The 25,949-nt window shown below is 41.3% G+C and overlaps 1 protein-coding gene and 2 long non-coding RNA genes across 5 annotated transcripts in view; 2 read left to right on the forward strand and 1 right to left on the reverse strand.

The window, feature by feature from the left end:
• Positions 1-7,350: 7,350 nt before the first annotated feature.
• The window catches only part of EXPH5 (exophilin 5), an 89,172-nt gene continuing 70,573 nt past the window's right edge, over positions 7,351-25,949 (reverse strand). For both annotated transcript variants that reach the window (XM_032167317.2, XM_032167318.2), the window contains exons 5-6: positions 20,232-20,370; positions 7,351-16,851 (exon numbers count right to left, since the gene is read on the reverse strand). In XM_032167317.2, coding sequence (XP_032023208.1) covers positions 11,468-16,851; positions 20,232-20,370 — 5,523 coding nt within the window. In that variant the 3' untranslated portion in view covers positions 7,351-11,467. The remainder of the gene's footprint in view (positions 16,852-20,231; positions 20,371-25,949) is intronic.
• LOC116476903 (uncharacterized) lies at positions 14,713-17,351 on the forward strand. The gene is made up of 3 exons (XR_004250307.2): positions 14,713-14,769; positions 16,779-16,864; positions 17,292-17,351. It is a non-coding gene; the product is annotated as an uncharacterized LOC116476903 (long non-coding RNA).
• LOC131384535 (uncharacterized) overlaps positions 21,124-25,949 on the forward strand; it is a 32,551-nt gene continuing 27,725 nt past the window's right edge. For both annotated transcript variants that reach the window (XR_009215478.1, XR_009215477.1), the window contains exon 1: positions 21,124-21,258. This is a non-coding gene — a long non-coding RNA (uncharacterized LOC131384535). The remainder of the gene's footprint in view (positions 21,259-25,949) is intronic.

Here is a 25,949-nt window from a genome sequence, read left to right on the forward strand (position 1 = left end):
GCCACTATCTGCCTCTCTTTTTTGATCATTTTGTGTCTGGAATTGGTGGGTTCTTGGTCTCACTGACTTCCAGAATGAAGCCATGGACCCTCGCGGTGAGTGTTACAGCTCTTAAGGTGACGCGTCTGGAGTTGTTCGTTCCTTCCGATGTTCGGATGTGTTTGGAGTTTCTTCCTTCTGGTGGGTTCGTGGTCTCGCTGGCTCAGGAGTGAAACTGCAGACCTTCGCAGTGACTGTTAACAGCTATTAAGGCGGCGTGTCTGGAGTTGTTCGTCCCTCCCAGTGGGCTTGTGGTCTCGCTGGCTTCAGGAGTGAAGTTGCAGACCTTCGCGGTGAGTGTTACAGCTCATAAAAGCAGCATGGACCCAAAGAGTGAACCGTAGCAAGATTTATTGCAAAGAGTGAAAGAACAAATCTTCCACAGTGTGGAAGGGGACCTGAGCAGGTTGCCACTACCAGCTGGGGCAGCCTGCTTTTATTCTTTTATCTGGCCCCACCCACATCCTGCTGATTGGTAGAGCCGAGAGGTCTGTTTTGACAGGGCGCTGTTTGGTGCGTTTACAATCCTTGAGCTAGACATAAAGGTTCTCCAGTCCCCATCAGATCAGTTAGATACAGAGTATACACACAAAGGTTCTCCAAGGCCCCACCAGAGCAGCTAGATACAAAGTGTCAGTTGGTGCATTCACAAACCTCGAGCTAGATAGACACAGGGTGCTGATTGGTGTGTTTACAAACCTTGAGCTAGATACAGAGTGCCGATTGGTGTATTTACAATCCTTGAGCTAGACATAAAGGTTCTCCAAGGCCCCACCAGAGCAGCTAGATACAGAGTGTTGATTGGTGCACTCACAGACCCTGAGCTAGACACAGGGTGCTGATTGGTGTGTTTACAATCCCTGAGCTAGACATAAAGGTTCTCCACATCTCCACCAGACTCAAGAGCCCAGATGGCTTCGCCCAGTGGATCCTGCACCGGGGCTGCAGGTGGAGCTGCCTGCCAGTCCCGCGCCGCCACGCGTTCGCACTCCTCAGCCCTTGGGTGGTCGATGGGACTGGGCGCGGTGGAGCAGGGGGAGGCGCTAGTCTGGGATGTTGGGGCCGCACAGGAGCCCATGGAGGGGGTGGGAGGCTCAGGCATGGCAGGCTGCAGGTCCCTAGCCCTGCCCCGCGGGAAGGCAGCTAAGGTCCGGTGAGAAATCGAGGGCAGCGCCGGTGGGCTGGCACTGCTGGGGGACCCAGTACACCCTCCGCAGCCGCTGGCCCAGGTGCTAAGTCCCTTGTTGCCCGGGACCGGCAGGGCCAGCTGGCTGCTCTGAGTGCGGGGCCGCAAAGCCCATGCCCACCTGGAACTCCAGCTGGCCCGCAAGCGCTGCGCGCAGCCCGGGTTCCTGCTCGCGCCTCTCCCTCCACACCTCCCTGCAAGCTGAGGGAGCCAGCTCTGGACTTGGCCAGCCCAGAAAGGGGCTCCCACAGTGCAGCGGTGGGCTGAAGGGCTCCTCAAGTGCCGCCAAAGTGGGAGCCCAGGCAGAGGAGGCGCCGAGAGCAAGTGAGGGCTGTGAGGACTGCCAGCATGCTGTCACCTCTCAATTTTATCCAATTCGTTAATGGATACAAATTTGTTAATGGATTGTTAATAGATCTGAATCTATTTAAAGCCAATAAAGATTCTCCTCTGGCTGAATGATCCAGAAGGAACTCACTCCCCAGAATGGACACAGGATTTCTGCACCCTGTTGGGGGAACTTAATGCCCAAAACATCAGAGCCAGGCACTGGACAAGCCTTTGTCCGCCTCACGGCTTTAATTGTGCTACTCAGCATTCTTGCTGTGACCAAGTTTTACCAGGGCAAAATCTTTCCCACATTTTCACAGTTCTCTTGACCTGTTTTAGTCATGCTAAGCAGTGGTTATGGACGGTGTTCTTTGTACTTTGGAAAGATTTTCAGGAACTGGTAGACAGTTGCTGGTAAATTTTAGGGCTAACGTGTAACATTACTTGGTATTACTTTCACTGATAAATTTTATTTTGTGGGGGTGTCTCCTTGCTTTAAATAGAAAGCTTTGCTCTGTTCCAACTATCGCTTAAAAAATTTGTATGGAACACATTTTGCTCACACTCTTTCAAAATCTGACTTAAAACAATTTCCAGAGAAATAATCTGAGGTTTAGCTGGTACTGGATGATAGTAAAACATGGCCTAATAAATTACATAACATTTGGGTTAACACCCAGTATTTTTTTTTTGAGAACACGTCAGGGAAGCCATATAATTGTACCTGAACACACTCGTGTTTAGCAATACTAAGCCTGCACCAACCTGTTTTCTTTCTCATCTTAACCTGTCTCCAAAGAGTATATCTCTTCAGAGCAACCAGTGCCTTGACCAGACTCTTTATCATTAATCAAATTTCATTCATTCAACACATATTTATTAAATGCCTACCATATTTGAGATATTGTATTTTGACTTCAAAGTGCCTGTAGTTTAGTGGAGAAGAAAGACTAAGAGGCAATGTAAATAGCGTATAGGTGGTAAAATATGGGCCTCAAGAACTGCAGGTCTAGGATTTTATCCCACTTACAAATTAACAAGTTGGCCTGTTACTGTTTCATGGATGCTGTCAAAAGATAACAGCACTCCTGTATCAAAGACCTTTATTATTCACTGCAAAAGCAGTAGCCAGAGCTTTATGTTGGTTTGCGTTTTGTTCCTATGCCTCCCAAGCCCTGTGGGGACAGTGCACACAGACTATGATGGATGCCTGAAGTGGATTGCATTACAAGAGAGGAGCACTGAGCTAAAGGAATTTGCCTCTTTTAGGCTACACAGAATTAAGCCTGCTCTTTGAGGGTAGGGAGATATTATGTCATCTCTCAACGTTGCTTGCTACAAACACTGCCCAGAGAAATGGACTGATAAAGAGCTGGATATTGGAGTGGCAGAACAGCAAGAATGATCAGAGAAGTTCAAGGTCCTTGGCAGAAAGCCTGGCATACCAAGCAAGAATGATCAGAGAAGTTCAAGGGCCATGGCAGAGAGCCTTTTCCAACATAGTACAGTGTACTTATACACTACATATGAAGGCCAGCTAACCTAGTCTTGGGAGAACCAAGAGAGGCTTCTGAAAGAGATGACATCTATGCCGAACCCTGAAGGTCAAATAGGTATCAGTCACATAAAGAGAAGGAGGAGAGCATTCTGGATAGCAGGAACATCATGTGTAAAACTTTGAAGTAAATGATACACTCCGATAAGTTTTTCATTCCCTTTCACATTCATCTCCATATTGAACTCCAATCTCAGACACCTAGAATTAAAGTCAGTGTGTAACTCTGGAAGGTCTAGATTCAATACACTTCTGTGAATTGCACTGGCCTCTGGAATCTTTGCATTAATGTCACATAAAATTCACAGCTAATTATTGTCAACTCAGTTCATAACATTTACACCTTTTTGGTAACTCTTCTTTTTTTACTCCACGGTCCACCTGGTTAACAGTGAGGCTTTGTAACTGTAAGTATGGCTACAGTTCATTGGCTCCTAGTTTGGAAACTGACTCATGCTGAACTAATCCCCTTTCCCTGGGAGTTTAAAATCAAGGTTAGGAGATTTTTAACATACCGACTGCTCTCCAACAGAAGCATTATAACCTTTGCTATTTTTTTCCCTCGTATTCTGAAAATAGAAGAGAAATACAGAAAACTCTCTGGGTTATGTACAGTGCACTAGAGTCTGGTACAGTTCATGAGCAGCGTCTCTATCTCTGGTTTCTGAGACATCCTTGCATCCTTATAATAAATTCCTCTTTAACTTTAGAAATTGTGTAATTTTCTTTCTTTAATTTTTATTTATTCATTTATTTTATTTTATTTTGATGGACTCTCGCTCTGTCACCCAGGCTGGAGTACAATGGCGCGATCTTGGCTAATTGAACCTCTGTCTCCCAGGTTCAAGCGATTCTCCTGCCCCAGCCTCTTGCTGGGCCTACAGGTGCACACCACCATGCCTGGCTAATTTTGTAGAAATTGTCTAATTTTCCATGTCACTAATGAATAAAAAAACTTACATAGGATTAGATCCTATAAAATGCACAAACTTTATTTTAATAATTTCAGTAATATTCAACCCACACTTTATATCATGACTTTATGTCATGCATTATGCAAGGTGCTAGGGATATAAACTCAGTCCCTGCCCTTCCATGTATTACAGTCTATAGGGTACGTTTTAGATTGTGAGACTATTGATTTAAATATTAACTTCCATCCAGAACCAATTTCCTCCAAAACATTCCACCTTGAAATAATCAATTGTGCCCAGATTCTTAGGGTCGTATAAGAACATTGATTCTTCCACAGTCAACATACGGCCTGAAGGGAGGGGATGTCAGTTTCCAGAGCAAAGAAAAAGGGTCTACTGGGCAATCATATCAGTACATACTACATCTCTTCAAAACATTTCTAGAATGGAATTGTAATTTCCAGACTGGAAAGATGACATAATCTAGAAAGGATGATTGGAGAAAAGAACATGGGCCTACAGGGAAACTTAGTGCTGGCATTTATATTATTAAAACACAATGTTTTGTAGAATCAAGTATGATCATCAATTTTTTTTTTTGAAACAGTCTTGCTCTGTCACCCGGGCTGGAGTGCAGTGGCACAATCTCAGCTCACTGCAACCTCCGCCTCCTGGGTTCAAGAGATTCTCCTGCCTCAGCCTCCTAAATAGCTGGGACTATAGGCGTGTGCCCTGATGCCGGGTAATTTTTTATCTTTAGTAGAGACGGGTTTTCACCATGTTGGCTAGGCTGATCTCGAACTCCTGACCTCAAGATCCACCTGCCTTGGGCTCCCAAAGTGCTGGGATTACAGGTGTGAGCCCCTGCGCCCAGCCTATCATCAATTTTTTAAGAAAGAAAAGTAATTTATTAAATATTCTCCTGTACAGAAATCCTTTAAAAACTTATATTTAGTTTTTAATCTGTACACCCCCGATAAATAGTTGCACTTAAGTACATGAATAATAATAATTATTCTCATTTATTTATATATTTCTATATATATGTATATGTGTGTATATTTACAGTTTCTTCTTTGGAGGAAAGAAACTTCTCTCTCTTTTCTCCTGTTCTCGAACATCCTCTCCCCCAACACCTGTCTACAAAACAACGAACATTAATAACCTAGTGTGTCCCTCCATGAGTACACATGCATATGCAGGTTTCTTAGTGAATGCTTTACAAAAATGGAATTTTACATTTCTCCCTCAACAGTACCTCATGGAAATTCTTCTAAGTCAACTTAGTGACATTGAAAATTAGACAATTTCTAAAGCAAAAGAGGAATTTTCAATGGCTTTACAATATTACATATGTAAATGTTCTATAATATATTCAGTTATTTCTTAATCAGGTATTAACTTTGTTTCCAGGTTTTGCCACAACAAACATTGTAGCAATAAAAATCCTACATGCAAGTCTATACATACTAGTGTTTTTATTTCTATAGGAGCAATTTCTGGACCAAATAAAGGCAGTGATTCAGGATATTGGCCCACTTGATGTCCTGATTCGGCAGCTTCCTGGTCATAACAGACACAGCAGCTCCCTTGGCAGGTCCAATTCTGTGGCATGGTTTTTAGAATTGGTCCTGGAATTTCAGCTCAAAATCTATCTCCTTATCCCTATTAATGAGTTTGTGAGCAAAATTTACAGTTTAATAGAACTTTTCCTTCTTTCTTTCCTTTCCTTCCTTCCTTTCTCTCTCTCTCTCTCTTCTTTCTTTTTCCTCCTTCTTCTTCTTTTTTTTTTTTTTTTTGTTGAGATGGAGTCTCACTCTGTCATCCAGGCTGGAGTGCAGTGGCATGATCTCCACTCACTGCAGCCTCTGCCTCCTAGTTTCAAGCGATTCTCCTGCCTCAACTTCCCCAGTAGCTGGGTCTACAGGTACCCACTACCACACCTGGTTAATTTTTGTATTTTTAGTAGAGATGGGGTTTTGCCATGTTGGCCAGTCTGGTCGTGAACTCCTGACCTCAAGTGATCTGCCTTCCTTGGCCTCCCAAAGTGCTGGGATTACAGGCATGAGCCACTGCACCCAGCCTCCAATAGATCTTTTTCTATTTGAACCAGCTAGAGAGGATTCTATTGTCTATCACTAAAAATTCTAGCTGATCCACTGTATTTTAAATTTTAATAAAGGACAGTAAAAATATTTTGAATAACATGCTGTTGACATTCTCCTGTCCTTGATAGAAAAAGGGCTTTGGGTTGCTTTTCCAGAAAAGGTAAAAGATTAGTACAAATCTATTAATTAATTTGCTTGGGGGGAATTAACATTGCATGACTTATATTCAACTAGAGAGACCTGCTTATCTTTCACCAGTGCTACTGGACAGTAGATGCCCAGCTCCATGTAGCTCCCTCTTCCTGAGACAGAGTCTCACTCTGTTGCCTAGGCTGGAGTGCAGCCGTGAGATCTTGGCTCACTGCAACCTCCGCCTTCCAAGTTCTAGTGATTCTCCTGCTTCAGCCTCCAAGTAGCTGGGATTACAGGTGTACGCCACCGTGCCCGGCTAATTTTTGTATTTTAGTAGAGGCGGGGTTTCACCATATTGGCCAGGCTAGGCTGGTCTCGAACTCCTGAGCTCAGGTGATTTACCCGCCTTGGCCTCCCAAAGTGCTGGGATTACAGGTGTCAGCCATAACACCTGGCCCCTCTTCCTTTATAAATGTGTGAATCTCCAGAAAGAAATGTCAGACCTTCTTCATTCCTCTCCTATTATGCAACAAGGCACATTGATTTCCTGATGTTGGTTCGTTGCTTTTTGGGTATAGATAAGAAAGAAGCAAGCCACTGTTTTTTTAAAACCACCTATATGGCAGATCTCATTCAACAGCCATAAGAGAGACTGGTTTGAACACTTATGCCTCCCCCGACCCCCCTAACTTTTATATTTTTCCTGAAACTTTCACACTTAAAAATAATCATTTGGGCTGGGCACGGTGGCTCACGCCTGTAATCCCAGCACTTTGGGGGGGCCAAGGTGGGCAGATCACGTGGTCAGGAGTTCGAGACCAGCCTGACCAACATGGTGAAACCCTGTCTGTACTAAAAATACAAACATTAGCTATGAGTGGTGGTGCATGCCTGTAATCCCAGCTACTCAGGATGTTGAGGCAGGAGAATTGCTTGAACCTGGGAGGCAGAGGTTGCAGCGAGCCGAGATCACGCCACTGCACTCCAGCCTGGGCAACAGAGTGAGACTCCATCTCAAAAAATAAATAAATAAATAAATAAATAAATAAATAAATAAATAAATAATCATTTGAGGATGTGAATAAAACCAAATCAAATAGTGCATCTGTTTAAATCATTTATTTAAATACAGGCATTGTTTTAAATTTGCATCTTGTCTTTAACACATTTCATACCCAGAGAACAGGTCTGAGAACAAGTACATAAAAGAATTATTTGACAAAGTTTTAACAAAAGTGCTTACAGCTTATTTGTTTCAGATATACAGAACTGCCAGTCACAAAGAGCCACTAAGTGGCAATAGATTCACAAACTTGCCTGGGAAGTAAAATATTTTACATATTTACACTGTACATTTAAATGGGATATTCTGAAGCATTATTATTATCAATAAACTCTTAGCAAGAAGTTCTCTTAAACCCTCTGGCACATAACAAAGAATATTAATTTTATGGGGCTATGAGTTTTCCAGTTTGATTCCCATCTTTGCCATAACCTAAGTGGATTTTTACCCCCTCCAGTACACATATTTACCTCCTACACAAAGTAGCTTTTATTAGCTTATCACCAACCAAACCTTTGTTAGTAGCAGTTGGAATTTTGTTGGCATCAATGTATTTACAATGTAGGAGTAAATTATTTAGAAGGGCATCCCTAAAAATTAAAATAATTTCATTAAACCCTATTTTAAATGGACTTTACAGTATAAAATTTATGGTTATAGAAATCTAGTATCTAAACAAGTTTATAACTTATAAGGTATTTATTAGGATTGATTCCCCTATGATTTACTCCATTTACATGAATGTTTATTTTAATAATGACTATATCTTTCCAAAAACAAGTTATGAATATAAAAATGACTATTATAAGTTACCATAGCTATACCAAAAATGAACATTAAAATGCAGCGACTTATATGTTAAAATACATAGAAATTTGCTATACTTCTTTAACAAGTGCTTTATAAAAGTATAAAATTATAAAAGGTGCTATTTTCATGAATTTTGTGTTTTCCCAATACTTCAGCCAGACCAACATGCAAACGTTACAAATAGAGCAACTGAACACTGGCCATCAATTACCTTTGAATTTAAACAGTACATTCCAGCGCAGTCTGGGCCCCAAAGCAATTTCACCCTTACCTAACTTACCTAACTCTTAATATAGCCTAAACTCACTGAAAAATAAGCTAACTTCATTTCACCTTTTGTAGCATACATGTAGACTCAGAGTATATACTGAAATATAATTTGAAAGCTGATCATTAAAAAAATCAAGAACCTCAATATTAAAATATTAACTCTGAGTATCTTAAAATTGCATAGAAAATGTAGGTCATGGTTTATTAAAGTTTTCCTTAAATAATCAGATAAATAGAGCTGGCGAGGTGGCTCATGGCTATAATCCCAGCAGTTTGGGAGGCTGAGGCGGGCGGATCACCTGAGGTCGGAGTTTGAAACCAGCCTGGCCAACATGGTGAAACCCCGTCTCTACTAAAAATACAAAAATTAGCTGGGCGTGGTGGTGGGTGCCTGTAATCCCAGCTACTCGGGAAGCTGAGGCAGGAGAATCGCTTGAACCTGGGAGGCGGAGGTTGCAGGGGGCCGAGATCGCGCCATTGCACTCCAGCCTGGGTGACAGAGTGAGACACTGTCTCAAAGAAAATAATAATAATAATCATCATCATCATCATCATAATCAGATAAATAGAAAAAGAGGAAAGGCAGAATTTACAAACATATATTAAAAAAGAAATAGTGTTATTTATTCTTTACCATACAAATTTGCACTGAAAAGTCCACAATATTTGATTTTTGAGCTTTTTGAGCTCAGGATTGGTCAGAGCTTGAAGTTTAAAATAGTTGACAGATTTAGGAAATAGCTTTCATGTTAGTTACCTCATGTTCATTAGCTTTGAGTTGCATGGGAACCACGTAAAGTAACCCAGGCATTTTGCATCTAGGTAAGGGAATGATTAGAAGGATAATAATAACATAGTTCTTTCTTAAATCTCTATCAGTTCCGGATCTCTATACACTTCACCAACACCTATCATTATTCTTAGTTTATAATGATGAAACAGACTAGGTATAAAAAATGGAAAATTAGATTAGGTCGCAAAGCAAATATAAACCAAACAAGATAAAATCCACTCATGTTGACTACCATAGTATTGACATCCAGGAATCCATGCTCTCTGTAGTTAAAGCAGATTATCTTCACTGCCGTCTATTGGTCTTTATCCTGAATTAGGAGAGAAATCCCCTGAGGTTCTGCACGGCAAATAAAGAGTAAGGAAAGCCAAAATATCAGTGGGCATCATAAGTGATTTACTCTAGATAAATAATTGAATCATAGTGACAAGCCCTTAGGAGCTCAGCCTTAGAATTTCCCAAGGGTTTGGTAGATGATCCTGCAGCAAAGAATGAATTCTAGGGTGTCAGATCTGACTTGATGGCATTTTAGGGACTTGGCCAAGGTTCCCACTTGATATTTGGGACTAAAATGTCCCACCTGAAAAGAAGTGTTCTACCTTGCAATTAAAGAAAATGTGGGCCAGGCACGGTGGCTCATGCCTGTAATCCCAGCAGTTTGGGAGGCCGAGGTGGGCAGATCACCTGAGGTCAGGAGTTTGAGACCAGCCTGGCCAACCTGGTGAAACTCCAACTCTACTAAAAATACCAAAAAAAAGGAAAAAAAAAATTAGCCAGGTGTGGTGGTGGGTGCCTGTAGTCCCAGCTACTTGGGAGGCTGAGGCAGGTGAATTGCTTGAACTTGGGAGGAGGGGGTTGCAGTGAGCTGAGATCAAGCCATTGCACTCTAGCCTGAGCAACAAGAACAAGACTCCATCTCAAACAAAAACAAAAACAAAAAACAAAAAAGACTGGGCATGGTGGCTCACGCCTGTAATCCTAGCACTTTGGGAGGCCGAGGTGGGCAGATTGCCTGAGCTCAGGAGTTCAAGACCAGCCTGGGCAACACGGTGAAATCCCATCTCTATTAAAATACAAAAATATTAGCTGGGCGTGGCAGTGTGCACCTGGGTGCACCTGTGATCCCAGCTACTCTGGAGGCTGAGGCAGGAGAATCGCTTGAACTCGGGAGGCAGAGGTTGCAGTGAGCCCAGATCATGCCACTGCACTGCAGCCTGGGTGACAGAGCAAGACTCTGTCTCCAAAAAACAAAAACAAAACAAAACCAAACAAACAAACAAAAAAAGAAAATGTGAAAATGGATAGTTCTGAGGAAATGGGAAAAGCCAGTTGCTGAGAGAACTGCAGTAAAGGTAAGTCGGTCCCATGAAGGGATACATACTTCCTATCTCTGCTCCTCAGCTATGTTCTCTTCATAAGCAGAAATTCTGTGACCAGGCAACTTTCTGTATGGTCAGGTTGCCTGGCCTAAGTCCTTGGCTTGACTAAAAGCCCTTAATAATCCAGCCAGTCCCCCACAGTTTCAGAGGAATTTCTAGGAGTGCTAACCTTCTATTGGCTTACTAGGGATTCAGGTCCTAATCTATAACCTCAGCATGTGCTTTGACCATGTGCCTCCCAGGCTCCAGTACGGATATAACAGGATGTACTTAGAAAATTCCTTTATCTTTTTTTTTTTTTCCTTTTTGCAATCAGTTTCTCAGGTTAAAAAAAAATTGCTTTATCTTTGTTTGAAAGAGAAGATCACCACCTTAAACTTCCTAATTGTTCATGAGTCAAACAGGATGATAATATTTACCCCACTGTTATCATCCCTACCTTTTACTTAATGTCATGAGTATAGGGTGTGGACCGGAAGAAGCAATACAGAGTTTCACAGTTGTGCTGGGTAATTCATAAGTTTTGTATGTGCCTGGGATATTAGGGTTGTAAATCACAATTAAAGATGAAAAATGTTAGGAGGGAAGTAAAGCAGAAAGCCCAAATCAGACAGTGAATCAGGGATTAAGTGGGAGTGGTGGAAAGGCAGGCTAAGAACATTTACAGAGATAGAAAATAGCAGAGACTCTCTCAAAACAAGAATTCATTGTTCTAGCATTCAGGAAGTGTCTATATAGGGTGTGGAGGAAAAAAAAGGAGATGTGGGACATTTCAGAGCAGACATTGCCCAGAGTAGATCTTTTATCCTCCCATGCACATGCACACGTACACCTTAGTTCCATTTTAAGCTTTTGGTGAAAAAGGTAAAGCATTTTATTGAAAAAGCCTCACAGTTCTGACTCTTTGTCATTTTCATCCAGATAGTATTCATCATCTGTGGTTGTGTCTGTGTCACAATCTGAGTCCACTGGGTCTTCCTCATAGATATTAAGCGGTTCACTTGGAGATAAGCCATCTTCTGGCACCTGACTACTGGGAGAATTTGAGCTTAATGACTCTGAGGGGTTGGGAGGGTTCCTCAAATCATCTTTTAGGAAGCCAGGGTTCTTAAGAAAACTTGGTTTCCATAATCTTCCTTGTGTAAGTGACCTCTTTACATTTTCTAAGAAAGCTAACTGTTGTTCTTTCCCAAAGATCCCGTAGTCAATAGGTCTGTATATAGATGTTGCAGACCTGGGACCTGTTTTTGTCCCGCTGCGATAAGCCCAACTTTCATTTCCATCGCAGGAGGGGAGTTCAGAAAAAGATCTGAATCTTCGACTGTACCCATTGTTGACAGAGAATTCATTCCCAAGGGTCAGTTGACTGAGGGCATTGTCAATAGAAGTGCTTTCAGAAAAATGGCGCTCTCTGACTTTTGGAGGATGGCTTTTTCGTAGTAGATCGCCATGAACATTAATGCTTTTTAAACTCTTTGAACGATAGAGGTGTGGCTCAGGTTCCCACTCCAGAGATGAAGCACTCCTTTGTTGCTGCAGAAAACTGGCCAGTGGAATGCTTACTATAGATTTCTGTGCAGGCTCCGGTGGAAAAGGAGGGCTCAGCCTCCTCTGATTGTCAGAGAATTCTGCTTCCCTGAGGCTGGTGAATGTGATGGGGGATGGGGCTCCTGATTCTCTTTCTAAATTCTCAGCTGCTGTGACGTCTTTAGAATTCTCATGCTTTGATGGTGATTCTGAGACATTTTTAAACTCATTCTGATGTCGTTGTGAAATGCTGTTAGACTTCTGGTTGCTGACGTGTGTAGAAGGTTCTCTGTTGGGTAGTACAGTAATGGGGAGAAGGTTCTCGGATTTTTTCACATGCTTTCCATCCTCACTCAACCTGCTTTCGCCAATGGACTCTGCAGATTTTGGAGTAGGCTCAGGGAACAGTGGGTTGCACTCCACTGTGCCAAGAGACAAATGGTCAAAGCCAGATCTGCTTCCACTTTGAGGGAAGATAGTAGCTACATGTCTTCTGGGGGTTACATCTTTAGCTGGGAATTTTCTGCTTGCTTTAGACATGGCTGCCAATCTGTGTTTAACTGAAGATCTATTTTCCCCCTTTACTAAGTCATCCAAGTTGGTTTTATTTTTGTTTCCTTCAGGAAGTGAAGGTTGATCCCAAGGTGACTTCTGCATTTCATCGTCAGCCTTCCTGCTTTCTGTCATATTTGCCTCCTGACTTCTTTGAGGTAATTCTCTCTGTTCAGACTGCAGACTCTCTAAGTTTGGTTCATCTGACTGAGTCTCCTCACCAAGCTGTAGTTTATGCAATGCTGGAGTAAGGGCAAAGACTTGACTCTCTGAGTGAGAAAGTGTTTTATTAGTCATTTTTTGGCAGTTGGTTCCAATGTCCCCTCTGCCTTCCCTAGGCTGTGATCCACTGGAGCCATCACCTACAGCTGTGGATGTGTGATCTTTCTGAGGACAATTCCCACTTCCAGTAAATGGAATGGCTCTACCACTCCCTGTACACTCCCAAGAACTTCTTCTGGTTTGGGAATTTCCAACATTAACTTCTGAAAGAGTTGGAAGACTAGAGGGACCACTGTTACTTGAATTAATCGATCGTTGACAATTTTCAGATTTTTCTTTGGATACATTTTTTCTCTGAAGCATCAATAAAGTATGCAGGGTTTCACTTTGCAACTTTTTGCCTCTTTCCTTCTTGTTTTCTGAATCACCTAGAGGTGTTTTAGCTAAATTATCTGAAAAAATCTCTCTAGCTTTAGATTCCTCTTCAGGAAGAGAAACAGCTGCCTCAACTGAAGCCATTTCCTGTAATGTACGTGCTAGGGGCCCCCTATTTGATAATTGGAAGGCAGTCATATTTTCAGTGGTGAGTGTCTGATCAGAGTTGATGGACATCTTTAGATTTTCACATGAAGGTGTTCCTGACTGTTCTCGTGTAGAATAATTCTGTTTGTCTTTTTCTAAAGCATTAAGAAATGTTTCAGTCTCCACTTGAGTTGATTCTATAAGTAAATTAGTATTTTGTGCATACTGTTGAAGGAGGTTACAGAATTTTTTGCTGGGTTTCCTCGGTAGAGTGTAATATACTGAGACCACCTCCAGACATTTTACATTATCTTCATCACCAGAAACAGAAAACGTACTAGTCGTCTTAACCTTATGTAATGTTTTCCCACGTTCTTTTCCTGACAAGTCTGAGCAAAAAGGTAAAGGGTCTTCATTTGAAAGAGCAAATACACTTCTCCTGGAGGCAGCCATTTTAACTTCTTTCTCAGTGTATTCTTGGAAGTTTTCCTTTTGGTGTTGTCTTTTGGTTAAAGAACAATCTCTAACAGATGAGTCATTTTCCACAGGGCTAATGATTCTCTCCCAAGCCCTTGGTGTTAGCTCAGAAGCATCCGTGCCTGCGGTCAATGGCTTTTTTCTTCCTTCTCTTCCAGTTGAGGCATGTGGCTCCCCTGAGGGACATGACATAGCCCTGTTGATGAGGAATGGAAGTGGCCCTTTTCTAACGGAAGTAGATCCACTGCTTTTTACATTTGTCATTCTCTCTGTGGCTTCAGGTGCTCCCAGGGTTGAGTCTGAAACGACTTTGGAACATTCATTCGCTGACTCAGGAGAACTGGGACTAAATTTGTTTAATGTGTAGTTCTCCATTGCATCTTCCACATTATTTTTTATTTGGAAGGGAGGTGGCACATTCCTCAATGAAGCAGCCATTATTTTACTTCCTGACTGCCTGCCATGTATGAGAAAACTGCTTGATTTTCTTGGCAAGGTACAATAAATTGTGTCAAGCTCAGAAACTTTGGAATTGCTTTGATTTGCTTCAATGAGGCTCCTGTGATCACTGGTGGGTACTGATATACTTTCTGTTTTGCTTAACTTTTCAATACAGGATATACGATGCCTTATTTTTCCTTTTCCTCTTTCATTCCTAAAAGGAGAGTGTGGATGGCATTTGACATTAACCACTTCATCATGTGTAGGCACATGACTATCATTTCTCTCTTGGTTTTCTGAATGGCTTACAATAAACTGATTCTTTTGGTTCTTCCCAGCATTGTCTTTTTCTTCTCTTTCTCCTAGCAATGGATCTTTGTCTGAAGGACTTCTGGAGAACACTGTCGTAGATGGAACCACAGGAGCATCAAGGGAAGAATTCTTTGATGGTGAGGAATCTGGTAGTGCAGCTGATGACAGATCTAAAGAATCACACGAGGTCTTGTGGCCAGGAGTCAACTTGCCACAGTTGGTAGAATGAATTGTAGCACATTGCTCTCCCTCAGTATCTAAAATAACAGGCTTTTCTGGAGATTGTGCATTTTGAGTATCAGTCGGTGCAGAGCTCCAGTGGTTATTTGTAATAATTCTTGAAATATCTTCATTACTTACAGTTGATTCCTGGTGACAACCTTGGTCTGTCCTGGGGAAAGATGGTGGTGTTCTGTATTCCTGAATGAAAGGAAGGGAAGCCGATGAGCCAAGTTTTCTGTTTTCAGTAAACCTCTTGTCTTGTTTAATGTCATTGGATTTATCTTTGTGCGGTATATACATTTTGGAGGTATCTTTCCTGGAAAAGACTCTGAGTGACTTTTTTGAACTTATTGTGGTAGATGCATTAAAACCAAACCTGTTGCTCTTGGCTGAGTCCTGGGATAAGGGATTTTGAAAATCAGGTAGAGAGTTTGAGATCCCTGTCTGTGAAACAGGTTGGGGTATTTCACCTGCCTTGTTTGTCTGGTCCATCTTGCTTAGCTGTTTGTCTTCTTCTGAAATAGATTTATTTAAGTCTTTCTCATTATTCACTTCTGTGACCAAGATATTGGGCTGGCTTTTGGCAAGAGGCAGAGAGTCAATTGAATTGCTGTTGGTCACAGTGACTTCTGTATCGCTTCTCATTGGATGAGAGGCAGGCTTATTTGGAAAAATTTTCTTCAAAGTGACTGTGGGATTCTGCAAGTTGGGACTCTGAGGATTCCTTCTGTCATCAGAAATCTGGGAAAAGGAAGTTTTGAATGAGGATGCTAGAGTCTGAGCAATTCCAAATGAGGAAGCTTCTTTGTTTATATGTACTTCTATAGGAGAACTGTCCTGTTGACTTACCAACTCACTGGATTTGACGTGATAGCTTGAACCAGTCATGGAGCAAACATTTGGTGTGCCAAAATGAGGAGTCAGCTGGGTCTCATTACCATGTGATACCGCCATGCTATCCATTGTGGATGTCTGCCAGGGATGTGGCTCTTCTTGGCCTCTGGAAACATCTGTTCCATAACCAGAAGAAAATGATTCCCAGTGTTCAGAAGAAACATTATGGCCGTGAATGGCTGATACACTATTTGCTTCCATGGAAATCATTTCAAAGTCTCTGTCAGAAGAACTGAATGATTTCCTGCTTTGATGAAAGTCAGACCAGAAAGAATGTCCTTTCTCTTGGCCCCAAAAAGGACCTTGTCCAAATCTCCCGTGTTCTCCGCTTCGTCCAAAGGTATTGCTGAAGAAAGATCTAGCAAATGTGTTGCTTTGATGGTAGAATGGCATGTTCTCTGAGTTCTCAAAAGTGTCAGGACTCATTGCATTCTCCATGGGAGCATTTAAACTAACATGTTGGTAAACATTCTGTGAATGGTATGATTCATATCTCTTATTCTCCTGAAAACCCCTGGGATACACATACTTGTCAGCAGGGTCAATTTCCATTGGTGATGGTGCCCTCAGGAACTCTTCCTGGTTCTCCCTGTCTCTAGAGGAATCTGATCTGTTCCATATGATGGATGATAAAGGAGTTCTCTTTGGACTCTGCTGGTGCCTTGGTGGTATAAACCCACTCTTGCTCTGAGTTCTGGCTGGGAAATGTAAGCTTCTTGCTGTGAAATGCCCTGTGGCTGGTAAGGCTGACCGTTGCCTGCTGTCAAAACACAGCGAAGTACTGCCAAAAGTATTCTTTTGCACATAATCTTCCTTAAAGGCTCTGGGCTCCCTTGTCCTATACATATCATAAATTGTCCTTGTCCTAGGAGAAAAGGTTTTAAAACCTTCCCTATGAGTTCCTGGTCTTAGGATGTCATAGATAGACATATTGGAAGTTTCATTATAGAGTTTTTTGTGTCTTTCTGTGATATTACCATGTCTGTTACCACTGGAATAAAAGTGACTGAACTGTGTTCTTGATCCATAGTTGAGGGGTGTTCTGGAATTCACTGAGCTTGCAGACTGTTCCTGAGCCAATTTGCTATCCAAGTCATCTAAAACTGAAAAGAGAATGTGAGTCAACGTTTTTGTATATGTTTTTACAGTTTAATAATAATTTGAGTTGTTGAAGGCTCCTTTTCAAGAAACATAATCATTTATAATTTTATTTTTTATATTATAATAAATGTTATAACATTAATTTTGATTATATTTTTAAGATAGTCTGACATTTACAAGACAGTAGTGAAAATTTCTTTCCTACTTTTTCAAATCAAATTTTTTTCAAAGTAAACCTTCCATTAACGCCCTAAGGAAATAGAACTATAATCTTCTAACAATGAATGTTAATCATGTTTTTTTTTTTAGTGCATCTAAAGTGTACTGAGTTTTTTGAACTTATGGACCAGTAATAAAAGGGAATTAATAATGCAGATATTGAATAACTAGACAATTGTTAGTATTATTAAGCCTTGTCTTTCTGTTTCTTTCATGTCACTAGGTTGCTACAATATTTCCAGCTGTGTATACCTCCTGGGATCATAATAGAAATGAACCTCTGTAAGTAGCATATGATTTCTAGGTTGTACTATTAAGAAAACAGTATTACCACTAAAAGCTTAGCACCTAATTTATGAACATACTTAGTAGGATGGATTGGAGTAATATATATAATTAAAAGTGCTATATAATATTATTAAATGATATGCCAATGGTAGATTTTTTTTTCTGGAAAAAAAAAAATCCATTAACACTCCTATAAAACAGCACTTTCTATGTGTCAGGCAGAGTCCTAAACCCTTAATATATTAACTCATTAAGTCATCACACAACCTTAGAAGGTTGGTCCTATTACTATTCTTATTCTATAATGAGGAAACTGATGCAAGAAGAGATTAAGCAAATTCCTAAGATCACGCAGCACTGGGATTTGAACCCAGACAGTCTGTTTCCTGAATCCATGCATACAACCACTGTGCAGTGCAACCTCTGTGCCATAAAAGCTCATTTTTAGGCCCGGCACGGTGGCTCACGCCTGTAATCCCAGCATTTTGGGAGGCCGAGGCGGGCGGATCATGAGGTCAGGAGATCGAGAACATCCTGGCTAACATGGTGAAACCCCGTCTCTACTAAAAATACAAAAAATTAGCCAGGTGTGGTGGCAGGTACCTGTAGTCTCGGCTACTCGGGAGGCTAAGGCAGGAGAATGGCGTGAACCCGGGAGGCGGAGCTTGCAGTGAGCCGAGATGGCGCCACTGTACTCCAGCCTGGGCGACAGAGCGAGACTCCGTCTCAAAAAAAAAAAAACACACAGAAAAAAAAGCTCACTTTTCATATTTTGCTCTTTATGAACCATACAGATGATTTTACTATGAGACGAGCTCATAGTTTTACAAAGACGTGAAGTTGCTGTTGTCAAATAATGATTACTTTTCTCTCGGTAGCAAAGTCAGGGGGTGGTGTCAAAGTCAGTGCCCAGGGGCCCCCTTATGATAACTGAAGACGTAGACCAGGCCCAGACCCAGGGCTGATGCTCTCTAGGACCACAGCCCCTGTGATCTCAGACAAGCCACAGCATCCTTTTGGTAACACAGTTGGCTTTTCTTTGAATTGTATCAATTTAATTGTATTTGACATGTTTTCCTCAATAAAAACCCATTAAACTTTGAATAGAATCATAATCTTCTGAGGTTTGTACACTCTCTAAGGCCCACTCTATAATAGATAGTTTACTATATTCATGTTCAATAAATACGAATAAATTAAAAATTTCATTTCAATTGTATAATGACAGGAAATGTAAGTGTCTGAGCACATATAGGTGAAATGTACATGCAACATGCCAATTATGTGAGGGCAGATGCTAAAGGGATTTAAAAAAATCTGTTCTGGATTTTTCCCTATCCTATTTTATTTGCAAGTTGGTGTTATTAAGTTTGTACAACCAAAAGAAAAACTGATCTTGAACATTAAGGATATGTAATTAAGGAATTCTTTAGGGAATAATCTGTCAATGTTTTAGTGAAAAATATTTATTTACCCCTAGGACCTGAAGTAATTTGTTCCCTATAGCCATAATAAAATAATCAAGCAATGCTGAAGTATAAGGTGGGGCAAAAAACAAAACAAAACTGCATAATGAATAAAAATCTATCTTTAAAACAAATTATAATGAAAATCTCTTTGACATCCATTCTCCCTTTCAAGCTGTTTATGTTTTTCTTTCCCCTTAAAGTCTTGGCTGACTACAAGAGCAGAATGTATTTAGAACAGAAAATACAGAAAAGTATAACAATATAAGTAAAATCGCCAGGAATTCTACCTAGAGGTAACCATTCTTAACATCCTCGTGACAAGGTTTTAAATTAAAGCCACTTAGAATCCCAAACTAACAATGCTGTTCACTCACCACTCCTGACATCAGAAAAATTCCTGTTCTGCTTCTCTACATTATTTTCAGAAAGGCCACATTATTATTATTTTTTCATTCCATAAACAGTAGCTCTCCTCTTTCAACAAAACCTTCATTTTGGAACAGAGATTTTCCTCTGTTCTCTAGCAGGAAGCATCTTACTGAAGAAGGCCCCTACGTTGACTGTCCAGCTGACTGTCTCTTCCTGACTGCTGTCCCACACGATAGGGGCCAGGCGATGGTATTGCCTTTGCAAACTAAATGAAGTTCCTCAAAGTGAAGCTGGTGGCGACTTCAGAGTTAACTTTTCAAATGGCCGGGTTTATATAGAATAACGTTTGTAAAAGTAAACTGTGATCATATAATGATAAGATACATGTGCATTTGGAACGCCACTGCTTTTGGAACCTGTTTCAGTTTTTATCATCATACAAGGTTAATTGTCTAATGTCAATTAGATTTTATTGCAGTGCATTTGGGTCCTAATCTGGAACAATAAAAGTCTATTAAACAGCAAACTTTGTAGATGTATTTCCTAAAGATGTATTTCCTTTTTACCTGAGGTTAATTTTTTTTTTTCTGCTTTCTCTGTCACCCATGCTGGAGTGCAGTGGTGTGATCTTGGCTCATTACAACCTCCGCCTCCCAGGTTCAAGCAATTCTCCTGCCTCAGCCTCCCAAGTAGCTGAGATTACAGGTGCATGCCACCATGCCTAGCTAATTTTTGTATTTTCAGTAGAGATGGGGTCTCAAACTCCTGACCCCTAAGGTTAAATATTAAACATTAGTACTACTCCATATATTTATCAGTCCTTGATTCAAGAATATTTGCTTAGATTATATTTAATCATAAGATTCTTAATACTTGTGTTAGTAACATATCAGCATCCTCTTCAAATAAGCTAAACATGAGGACATAAAAAATAAAGCACAGTGTTTGATATGTTTTGAGTAGTTTAATACAAACTAGTTATTGTTTACTTCCTTTAGTATCAGTAGTTGCAAAGGCAACTTAATCCATGAACTTACCTTGGAAAAACTCATTCTCCAGCAGTGAAGCGTCCCACGGTGGAGGCATGCCACTCTCCTCCCTCATGACTGCTGGCTTTGGGACAAATGCACTGTCAACTAGTTGATTTTCCAGAGGTGAATTGTATATTTTTGCCTGCTAATTTTAAAGCAGAGAACACAATATTATTTCCGAGCCTTCACCAGTCAAAATACTCACACGCTCCCACCAAACTGTCCCAAGCTTAAAAGTATTAGTCTAAGGACTGCAAATCCATTTATCTAATATTTATTTCTCAATTTACAATGTGTTGTTTTTGCTATTTGTAACTGACCTGCAACTTCTCTATACCTACATTAATTCTTTCCATGATAAGACTTCAGGCAAGGTACTGAGCCTCTCTCTGCCAAAGTTTCCTATGAACTTACACAGCACTGTCAGAGGCGTTTGAATCAGGGCAACTCCATCTCGAATAGGGGTTGGGTAAAATAAGGCTGAGACCTACGGGGCTGCATTCCCAGCCGGTTAAGGCCTTCTAAGTCACAGGATGAGACTGGAGGTCGGCACAAGGTACAGGTCATAAAGATCTTGCTGATAAAACATGTTGCACTAAAGAAGCCGGCTAAAACCCACCAATACCAAGATGGCAACAAGAGTGACCTCTCTGGTCATCCTCACTGCTATACTCCCGCCAGCGCCATGACAGTTTCAAATGGCATGGCAATGTCAGGAAGTTGCCCTATATGGGCTAAAAAGGGCAGGCATGAATAACCCACCCCTTGTTTAGCATAATATCATCAAGAAATAATCATAAAAATGGGCAACCAGCAACCCTCGGGGCTGCTCTATGAAGTAGCCATTCTTTTATTCCTTTACTTTCTTAATAAACTTGCTTTTACTTTACGGACTCGCCCTGAATTCATTCTTGTGTGAGATCCAAGAACTCGCTCTTGGGGTCTGGATCCAGACCCTTTTCCGGTAATATCTTCCTGGAGACCACGGAAGGGCCAATACTAAGGAAATCTTCCAACCAAAGGCTAACTTTGGGTAAGTGGTGGGGTGCAGTAACAGCATTACACAGATCTAGTGGGGGTTCCTTGCAGAGAGGAAAGAAATTGACCCCTCTTGAGTTTGGAGTGCTGTCTCCATGGCTCCAATGGCTTGGATTTTGGATTTCCTAACGTTGTACTTATTTTTTCAAGACCCTGTTAGCTAGAACTCATAGTGGACCTTAAGATTTGTGAACTTGGCCATGTGCGGTGGCTCACGCCTGTAATCCCAGCACTTTGAGAGGCCAAGGTGGGCAGATCACTTGAGGCCAGGAGTTCGAAACCAGCCTGACCAAAATGGTGAAACCACTGTCTCTACTAAAAATACAAAAATTAGCTGGGTGTGGTGGTGAGTGCCTATAATCCCAGCTACTCCGGAGGCTGGGCCAGGAGAATTGCTTGGACTCAGAAGGCGGAAGTTGTAGTGAGCTAAAATCACGCCACTGCACACCAGCCTGGGCGACAGAGCGAGACTCCGTCTCGGAAAAAAAGAAAAAAGAAAAAAAAAACACAAAAAAACAAAAATACAAAAATTAGCTGGACACGGTGGCAGATGCCTGTAATCTCAGCTACCTGGGAGGGCTGAGGCAGGAGAATCGCTTGAACCCGGGAGGCGGAGGTTGTAGTGAGCTAAGATTGTGCCACTGCACTCCAGGCTGGGAGACAGAGGGAGACTCCGTCTCAAAAACATATACAAAAAAAAAAAAAAAAAATTGTGAACCTGAGGATTTATGGGGAAAAATGTGTTTCTATTAGAGGTCATCTAGAATAGGGGTCCCTGACCCCTGGGCCATGGACCGGTACTGGTCTGTGGTATGTTAGGAATCAGGCCGCACAGTGTGGGGTAAGGGGGGAGCATTACCGCCTGAGCTCCGCCTCCAGTCAGATCAGCCCCGGAATTAGGCGTTAGATTCTCACAGGAGCGCTAACCCTATTGTGAACTGCACACGTGAGGGATCTAGGTTGTGCTCTCCTTATGAGAATCCAACTAATGCCTGATGATCAGAGGTGGAACAATTTCATTCCCAAACCATCCACCACCCCTTTCTGTGGAAAAGTTGTTTTCCACGAAGTGGGTCCCTGGTGCCAAAAAGGTTGGGGACTGCTGATCTAGAATGGTAGAAGCCCTCAGAGGGCCATAACGAGCTGATTTGGTAGTTCTGAAACAAAGTCACTCAAAAGTATGACTGTATAAATAATAAATGGCTTAAAAAAAACCTATTGCTAGTTTTTCAATGAAAGGATTTAGGAGAATGATATAGAACTAAATTTGTTTTCCTTTATTATTATTATTTTTATTTATTTATTTATTTATTTATTTATTTATTTATTTTGAGGCGGAGTCTCCCTCTGTGGCCCAGGCTGGAGTGCAGTGGCGCAATCTGGGCTCTGCAACCTCCACCTCCCTGGTTCAAGCAATTCCCCTGCCTCAGCCTCCTGAGTAGCTAGGATTACAGGCGCACGCCACCATGCCTGGCTAACTTTTTTGTATTTTTAGTAGAGATGGGGTTTCACCATATTGGCCAGACTGGTCTTGAACTCCTGACCTCAGGCAATCCTCCTGCCTCAGCCCCCCAAAGTGCTGGGATTACAGGCGTGAGCCACCTCACTCAGCTATTATTATTATCTTTGTTTACTAACAAATGTTTATCTTGATTTCATAAAATCTAATCACTGCCCTACTTTCAGGCTTTTGTCTTCATAACCTTGCGAACATTATCCACTCCCGCGCCTTCACTTTCTTGTGCCAAAACTCCATTTGCATTTCCTCTGTCAAACTGGCTCTGTCACTCATGACTCCACTTTAACTCATCCTGCACTCATCCACTTCCCTTTCCAGTCTTTATTTTCAGCTCACTCTACTACCCAGTCCTTGCCTCTTAAATCCCTCTCCTCTACCTCAAGTTCCCTTTCTATTTGACCTTCACCACTACATTTTGTCTCATCTTTCATGCCTAAGACCACATGTCGATCCTTTCCAAAGCTCCGACTTCTTAATTTCTCCATAACAGGTCTGCCTGATTCCACGCCGCCAGTTCTCTTAACCCCTACATTCCTTACGACCTTGTATTTTCACTCCTGCTTGTTTTCTTTCTCAAGGTCTAGGTCAGTTATTTCCTACAGAAACCTGCCCAAATTTCATTGACCTATGGTTTTCAGTTCTATGAGCAAGCCACAATTGACTACTCACAAAGCAGATTTATTAATAAGGAAGGAGTGCTCCCATGATAACTTATTGGTCACTGAATATGATTTAGCATACTAATATAAAATTCAGAAGTAAACAAATGTTAAAAGCAAAACACAACTATAATGGGATACTGATTAGAGGTAATAAAACCTCAAACTAATCATTTGAGAAATCAGATCAGTTAAAGTTAATTCTTTCTACCCTACATCAAAGTGTTCCCTTTTGTCTGTCCAACTCAGAGGTTACCCTACATCAATAATTGTTAGTATTAGTGATAATAACAATTAGTCGCAAGTCTTATAAGTCCTTTCTTCTCAAATCTGCAATTTTGGTAGTTGGTGCAAAGTAGATATATCTGATTAAGAGAACAGTAGGCATAATTCTCTCTTGACCATTTAACGTCCAAACAATCTTTTCTCTATGTGTGTAGATGAGTACATTTCTTGTGGCCCCCAGGATCACATTCCTTTGTAATGATAATACATATAGTGAAATGAAAAGTACATGAACAGAGGGATCACGTGAAGAGATGACCCTCTCTAGATTGGGAAGAATTACTACCCTCTAGAGACCCTGAGTATAATTTCCTCTGGTTTTATTTCTGCCCAGACCCTCTACTTCAAGATCTACCTTACTCAAACAACATATTCAGGATGCTTTCAACACACAAAGATGTAAATTATATAGCTAGCAAGAGAAAATACCGAGGTTTCATTTACACTCAACTGTAACTATGCAAGGGTGACATTAGTGATTTAAAAAAAAAAAAAAAGGAATTGTTAGTCAGTAGTCAATAGTAGGTATCAGACATAAAGACTGAAAATTATCACTACTCTATAGACTCCTAATTTTTATTTAAGCTATGTGTGAGATATTATTATTACTGTTGTTAGCAGCAGCAACTGAACATTGATTATTCTAGGCAACGTGTTAAGGGCTTTATGTGGGTTACTTTAGTTCATTTAGTTTTAACTACCCTATGGAGTTGGTACTCTTATTATCCCTACTTTGAGAAAACTGAGGTTTCAAGAGGTCAGGTCATTTGCCTTTGGTCACACTGGTGGAGGGAGGAGGTTCATTTCCAGTTTGTCAGATTCCAGAGCCAATGCTGAAATACCTCATTCTACTCATGATCAAGTTTTGCAGCTCTTGGCTTATTAGTGCATTACATCCTTGTAGCAGGCATTCTCTGAAGCCAAACACAGGTCATAGAGCTTCTGGGAAGCACCTGAAGTTTCTTGTGACCTGGAAGAGAAGTAAATCTTTCCAGGGCCCAGAGCAGACACCGACTGATCCCCATTAGGGCTCAGTTTTGGACTCAGAAGCCCCCTCAAAATAATGCTCCGTGCTTTGGAGTTGCCATAAAAGGTGAAGCCTATTTCCCAGCCCTGGCCTAGAGCATAAGGAGGTTCAAATACCTCTTTGCAGCACAATTGTGTCAAAATCCTTTCCAATTTTTTTTGTTTTTTTAAGAGACAGGGACTTGCTCCATCACCCAGGCTGGAATGCAGTGGTGCAATCACAGCTCACTGTAACCCCGAACTCCTGGCTCAAGGAATCCTCCCACCTCAGCCTCTTGAGTAGCTGGGGCTATAGATGTGTGCCACCATGCCTAATTTTTTAATGTTTTGTAGAAATGGGGTTGCTACGTTGCCCAGGCTGGTCTCAAACTCCTGGGCGCAAGCAACCCTCTCACCTTGGCATCCTAAAGTGCTGGGATTACAGGCATGAGCCACCACGCCCAGCCTCCAACTTTCTTGTATTTGAACAAATTTACTCATTTATTTTTAATATACTTAAAAAATCCTCTCTTACTGAATCCTTATAACAAATTTGTGAATTAAGTAGGAATTATCATTCCCATTTTTTCAGATGAGGAAACTGTATCTCATGCAAGTGCCTTACTGAAGTCACATGAATAATCTATATGGTGGCACTGGCTACTCATACTCATATGATCTGATCCCAAACCCTCTTCTTTCCATTACTTTTTTTTTTTTACTGTTATTTCACTAATGTACATATCTTCAGTTAGATGGTAAACTCTCTGAAGAAAGGAATCTTGTCTTAGACATTCCATGCCTTTCATTGTATATGGCATGATACTTTGCACATAGTTATGAATTGATTTATGATATACCAAGGTAGAAAACTAACTATATAAGGCTGTGTGTGGTGGCTCACGCCTGTAATCTCAGCATTTTGGGAGGCCAAGGTGGGCAGATTGCTTGAGCTCCAGAGTTCAAGACCAGCCTGGGCAACAGGCTGTCTCTACCAAAAATACAAAAACTTAGCAGGCTTGATGGCACATGTCTGTGGTCTCAGCTACTTGGGAGGCTGAGGTGGGAGGATCGCTTAAGCCCTGGGGGCAGATGTTGCAGCAAGCAAAGATTGTGCCACTGCACTCCAGCCTGGGTGACAGAGTGAGACTCCATCTCAAAAAATAAAGAAAACTAATTATATAAGATTGCTAGTATATATTATTACAGAAATTGAGA

The sequence above is a fragment of the Hylobates moloch genome, unplaced genomic scaffold (assembly GCF_009828535.3).
Source record: "Hylobates moloch isolate HMO894 unplaced genomic scaffold, HMol_V3 SCAFFOLD_11, whole genome shotgun sequence".
In the NCBI taxonomy this organism is placed as follows: Eukaryota; Metazoa; Chordata; class Mammalia; order Primates; family Hylobatidae; genus Hylobates; species Hylobates moloch.